Source organism: Coloeus monedula (genome assembly GCF_965178545.1).
Source record: "Coloeus monedula genome assembly, chromosome: 5".
Taxonomy (NCBI): Eukaryota; Metazoa; Chordata; class Aves; order Passeriformes; family Corvidae; genus Coloeus; species Coloeus monedula.
The window spans coordinates 74,431,713-74,437,561 of NC_138785.1; the positions used below are offsets into that span (position 1 = coordinate 74,431,713).

Here is a 5,849-nt window from a genome sequence, read left to right on the forward strand (position 1 = left end):
CTCCTGATGGAAGAACTGGGTGGCTGGAAGGAAAGCCCAGCAAACGCTGCCCATTCCCAGTTGGCCCAGCTCCGTGTGGGGTGCCAGGCTGGGAAGCAGGGCAGGAATCGTGATGGATGCAGGAGACTGGAGCTGCCAAAGTGGGAAGGGGGGAACTGGCAGTGACTGAAGCAAGTTCTGCCATCAAGAAGCTACTTGTGAAAAAAATACACATTTGCTGTCTTATTTTTTTTGCTGATGATCTTAATTTCGCCGAATGTGTAAGATTTGCTTTAGCAAAACAAATACCACTCTTGGGTTTTTGCCACGCCATGAATTTTTAATGCTTTATTAGAGCGCTGGAGGGTTCCAGCCCAGTCTGTGGCTGCTTAATTGAGTGAAATCCCACTCCATTACCTGCCTGGAACCATCTGGTCTCTGGATTGAACAGCTGGGAATGCAACCCCTGCTGCCAGCTCATTCCGTACAAACCAGGTGTTCTTTGGAAAAACCCTCCCTGAAAGTTGTCTGCACCTCCATGCACAGAGATATTTATTTTTGAAAAGGATTTTAGGGCTTTTTGTGATCTGACAGGGCGTTCACTTCCGAGTAAAGTAGCAGTGCTGGGTGCCAAAAACTGGGATTGCAGAGGGAAAAGGAGAGGGAAGGCTTTGTTGGAGCGTGGTCCTGCAGGAGCAGCAGGGGGCAAGGGGACAATGCTGAGCAGGTACAATAAAAGGGAATTTACATCCACGCTGAGGGAAAAAAAAATACATATATATAAAAGGATTAAAAATTGATTTAAAAATATTTGTAAAATATACTGAAAACTGCATTGAAAAGGGGGAGAGGCCAAGGACGGCCACGCTGTGGGCAGGCGGGGCCCGGCGCTCCAGGGACGCAGCCACATTACCAGACTGTTTCCGTTCCTGTTCCTGTTGCTGGCTCCGATCTCGATCCCGTTGCTGTTCCTGTTCCCGGGCCCGTTCCCGGTCCCATTGCCGGCCCCGTTCCTGTTCCCGCTCCGCCGCTCCCTCACGGAAGCCGCACCCCCTCACAGCGGCCGCAAGGGGGCGTACCGCGCTGCCCACAGCGCGCGCAGAGGGCCCAGCCGGCGGCGACCAATCAGAGCCGGCGGAGCTGCCCGCGCGCTCGGAGCGGCCATTCACGAAGCGGCGGGGGCATGAATGGGGCGGGTCACGTGGGCAGGCGCTTTCCCACGCCCCCTCCGCTGGGTACCGGGATGGAGCCGGGATCGGGATCGGGGCCGGGATCGGGGCCCTGGGCCGCCACCGCCTGCGTGGTGACCGGCGCTTCCCGCGGCTTCGGCCGCAGCCTGGCGCGGCTCCTGGCGCCGCAGCTCGGCCCCGGCTCGGTGCTGCTGCTGCTGGCGCGGTCCGCGGAGGCGCTGGCCGAGCTGGCGGCCGAGCTGCGCGCCGGGAGCGCCACCGGGAGCGCCACCGGGAGCACCGGGCTGCGGGTGCAGTGCGTGGCCGCCGACCTGGGCTGCGAGGAGGGGCTGCGGACGGCGGGCGCTGCCCTGCGGGAGCTGCTGCAGGACGCGTCCTTCGGCCGCCTGCTCCTCGTCAACAACGCCGGTAACGACACGGCTGTCCCCGGCTGTCCCCCCGCCTCCCCGAGCCGCTGCCCTCCGCCCCCGGGGGCAGCGGGGTCAGCCCAGCCCTGTTCCGGCTGAGCCGGGGCTTGTTCCGGGCTTGGGGTGCCGGCACATAACCCAAAAGAATAAAGGAGCTGCGGGGACGTCACCCTGTGCGGGTGTTGGCTCATTAAGGAGTTAATTGGGGGGGCGGGTCTCTAGCAGTGCTTTGCTGCTCTCAGTTTTGCTGTGCCATAGGAACAGTTGGTTCCCGTCCTGCACCTTCTTGTCCCTCTGCTCCCCAAATCCAAACCCGCAGGCAAACTTCCAGCCCCACCTTGTGGGTGCTTCCTTGCGCCTTTAATGCCTTCGGTGTCCTTTTTACCCATTGTCGCTATAAATCACCCGTGGGTTCCCGCAGGAAATGGGTGCTCCAGGATTTGGGCCTTTGACTGGCACAGGGCCCGCAGGAGGGCCCGTGGTGGCCCTTGGGCACGCTGCACTCCAGAGTCGGAGCTGTTTGTGTTGGCAGAGGGGTGGCAGGGCAGGTCCCTGTCCCCTGTCACTGCTGGGTCAGTGTGACCCAGAATGGGCTGGGCTGGGCTGCTGTGGCACCCTGGCAGGGGCTGGGCCACCAAAGCTCTGGAAGTGTTGGATGTGGAATGTGGGAGCAAAGGGATCTGTTGTGCGGTCGATCCCATCTGTAACAACTCATTTTTCCATCTTTCTGGAAATATCCCAGGCTGGGCTGGACAGGCCATGGAGCACCCTGGGACAGTGGAAGGTGTCCCTGCCATGCCAGGGTGGGGACTGGATGTTCTTTAAGATCCCTTCCAACCCAAACCATTCCACGTTTGTGCTTCCCAGGCTCCCTGGGAGACGTCTCCAAATCCTTCCTGGACCTCACTGACCTGGAGGAGATCAACACCTACTTCTCCTTCAACATCAGCTCGGCGCTGTGCCTGACCTCCACAGCCCTGAGGGCCTTTGGGGCGCGGCCTGGCTGCAGCAGGACCGTGGTGAACATCTCGTCGCTGTGTGCCCGGGAGCCGTTCCGGAGCTGGGCGCTGTACTGCGCCGGGAAGGCTGCCCGGGATATGCTGTTCCAGGTGCTGGCGCTGGAGGAGCCCGGGGTCCGTGTGCTCAACTACGCCCCGGGTGAGGAGAGCAGCTCACGGATGGTTATCCACCTCATCCTGCCTTTGGGAGTGAAGATTCCTGCAGCCCAGCCCTGCTCCTGTCCCTGCAGCCCTGAGCAGCACAACTGGGACCACAGTTCCCCGTGCTGGACTCAAACACCATCTCTCATCCAGCTTTTCCATCAGGATCACAGAATTCCAGACACCTCCCACCGTCCCAGGTGGATCCAAGCCCCAGTGTCCAGCCTGGCCTTGGACATTCCCAGGGATCCAGGGGCAGCCCCAGCTGCTCTGGCAATTCCAGCCCAGCCCCTGCCCACCCTCCCAGCCAGCAATTCCTTCCCAACATCCCAGCCCAAGCTCCCCTTTCCCACTGGGAAGCCATTCCCTGCCTCCTGTCCCTCCAGCCCTTGGCCCCAGTCCCTCTGCAGCTCTCCTGGAGCCCCTTTAGGCCCTGCAAGGGGCTCACAGCTCTCCCTGCCTCCTTCCCTTCTCCAGGGCAACATTCCCAGCTCTCCCAGCCTGATCCAGAGCAGAGAGAAAATGACCCCTGGATTTTCCTTTCTCCTTAAGTGATTTTTTTTTTTTTTTTTTTTTTTTTGGTGATTTTTTAAGGTGATTTTTTTCTTTTCTCCAGGCCCTCTGGACACAGACATGCAGCTCCTGGCCCGGACCAAGACTGGAGACCCCGGGATGCGCCAGCACTTCCAGAGGCTGCAGGAGAATGGGCAGCTCATCGAGAGCTCCGTGTCAGCCCAGAAGCTGCTCCAGCTCCTGCAGGAGGACTCCTTTTCCTCCGGGGCACACGTGGATTTCTACGACATCTGAGCTCCTGCCAGCTCCACCTTTGCCTTCCTGCTTTGCTTCCTGCTGAGCCTTTTCCTGGTGCCTCCAGCAGGCCCTTGTGCAAATCCTGGGGTCTGGGAAGCTTTTAAGAGACCCCTGTGTGCCTTATGAACACCCCTGGTGCCCTGAGGGGGTTGGGAAGCAGCTCCTGCTACTGAGCCCTGGCTGGCAGGAGCAGGAATTCCTCAGCTCCCGGGGATGGGGGAGCAGAGGTGGCTTTCCCAAGGGAATGGCCCTGGGAGGTTAAAACGCTCCTGCACAGGAGTTTGTGGGAGCCAAGGGGTGCCCAGGCACACGAGGCCAGGGCAGAGATGTCCCTGCCAGCCCCAGGAGGTCCCAGAGAAGCCAACAGCAGGGTGGGAGCTGAGTGTCCCTGTGTCTGTCCCCTTTGCCCCGCAGGACAAAGTCCCCAAGGAGCCATTCCTGGGGCTGGGGGTGGTGATGTCCCCCCCAAGCCCCGACCCTGTCCCCTGCTCAGCAGGGGCCCCAAGTCCCCCTGCGGTGCTGGGGCTGTCTCTGGAGATCCATGGGTTAGGATGCAGCAAAGCCTGTCCCAGTGGTTTTTCCACGAGGGCCGGTAATCACCAGGAGAGGGAGCTGGCCTGGGAGGAATTGGGAATTTTGGGAGGCTGGCTGAGGTCACGAGCTCACAGAAACCTGGTCAGAGCAGGGAGACGCAGCCCTGAGTTCCTGCCGTGCTCCTGTTGCGGGTTTTGGGTCCAAGCCTTGCTCTGGGGTTTCATTCCCTTCCTTTTAATTATTTGTGGGGGTTTTTGGTCATTTTCCCATCAGATTCCAGCAGCCACAGATGCACAGAGAGTTCCCTTCTGGAAAGCTGATGCAGGACAGTTGGTTTGGAGCCCAGTGGCACCCCCATGTGCCGTGGAAATGCCCAGTGCCCCTCTGTTCCCCCTCCCTGCAGCCTCCACCCCAACCCTGCAGCTCAGATTTTTGTCCCCCTGGCTCTCCAGTCATTAAAAGTTTCAAAATCATTAAAATCTTTAGGAATGTCTGCTCTGGGGTTTCTACTGTGTCTTTAAGGTGGGTAAATCCTTGGCAGAGTGGGAGGAGAATGTGGGGTTGAGCACTGGCTTCACCCAGCATGGCACCACCATTCCCCCCTGGAGTCCTGTGCTGCCCTGTCTGAGCCCTTTCATTAATTCTGGGTTCATTTAATCCTGTCCTGCTCATAAATCCCTCCTCCCCAGCCAGTCCTGGGCCTGGTTTCAGCTTTCCTCCCTGCCTGGGGAACTTTTATTAGCAAAAAGCCCCTCTGCTGCTCCCAGCCCTGGCAATGGGAATGTTGTTCTGGGATTTGATTCCTGCTGGGGTTTCTGTGGTTTGGGAACCCTCCCTGGAATCTCTGCTGCTAAAAAATCCCCCCTCTCCTCACCTGTGGCCGTGTGGGTTTGTCCCAACCCCTCCTGGGCAGGAATATTCTTTTGGGATCTGGCTGTTTGCAAAAAATAACCCCAGAGCTTCCCAAGCTCGCTCCGGCAGCCTCGGGAATGGCATCATTCCCTGGATTCCTGGAGTAGGATCAGGGGGCTCCAGCACGGAGCTGGTTCTGAACGTGGGATGGCTGGAGTGCCATGGAACGGGAGAGTCATTCCAGGGAATCGCACCCAGGGAGCGCCAGGGGATGCTGGAGAAATCCCCGCGGAGAGAGGCGGAGAGGCTGTGGGAGAGAAGGGGAATCCATGGAATGGTTTGGAGTGGGAAGGGGCCTTAAATCCCATCCCATCCCAGGGACACCTCCCACCATCCCAGGTGGATCCAAGCCCCAGTGTCCAGCCTGGCCTTGGACATTCCCAGGGATCCAGGGGCAGCCCCAGCTGCTCTGGCAATTCCAGCCCAGCCCCTGCCCACCCTCCCAGCCAGCAATTCCTTCCCAACATCCCAGCCCAAGCTCCCCTTTCCCACTGGGAAGCCATTCCCTGCCTCCTGTCCCTCCAGCCCTTGGCCCCAGTCCCTCTGCAGCTCTCCTGGAGCCCCTTGAGGCCCTGCAAGGGGCTCGCAGCTCTCCCTGCCTCCTTCCCTTCTCCAGGGCAACATTCCCAGCTCTCCCAGCTGCCTCCAGAGCAGAGGGGCTCCAGCCCTGGAGCAGCTCCGGGGCCTCCTCTGACCCTGCTCTGACAGGTCCCTGTCCCTTGTGCTGGCCCTGGATCATTTTTCAGCCCCTTTTCTCTCTCCCCACAAACAGCAGGAGCAAAAATCCATCTTGGAGCTCCACGCTCTTGAAACTCCACATCTGCTCCAAGGGGAACCTGCACGCACCAGGCACATCC

General features: G+C 59.6%; 1 protein-coding gene across 1 annotated transcript; it reads left to right on the forward strand.

Moving 5' to 3' along the window:
- Positions 1–1,222: 1,222 nt before the first annotated feature.
- SPR (sepiapterin reductase) lies at positions 1,223–4,574 on the forward strand (the record flags this gene model as incomplete). The annotated part of the gene is made up of 3 exons (XM_082282578.1): positions 1,223–1,577; positions 2,444–2,734; positions 3,353–4,574. The coding sequence occupies 3 exons, from the start codon at positions 1,223–1,225 to the stop codon at positions 3,541–3,543; spliced, it is 837 nt and encodes a 278-aa protein (XP_082138704.1). The 3' UTR covers positions 3,544–4,574.
- Positions 4,575–5,849: the final 1,275 nt, after the last annotated feature.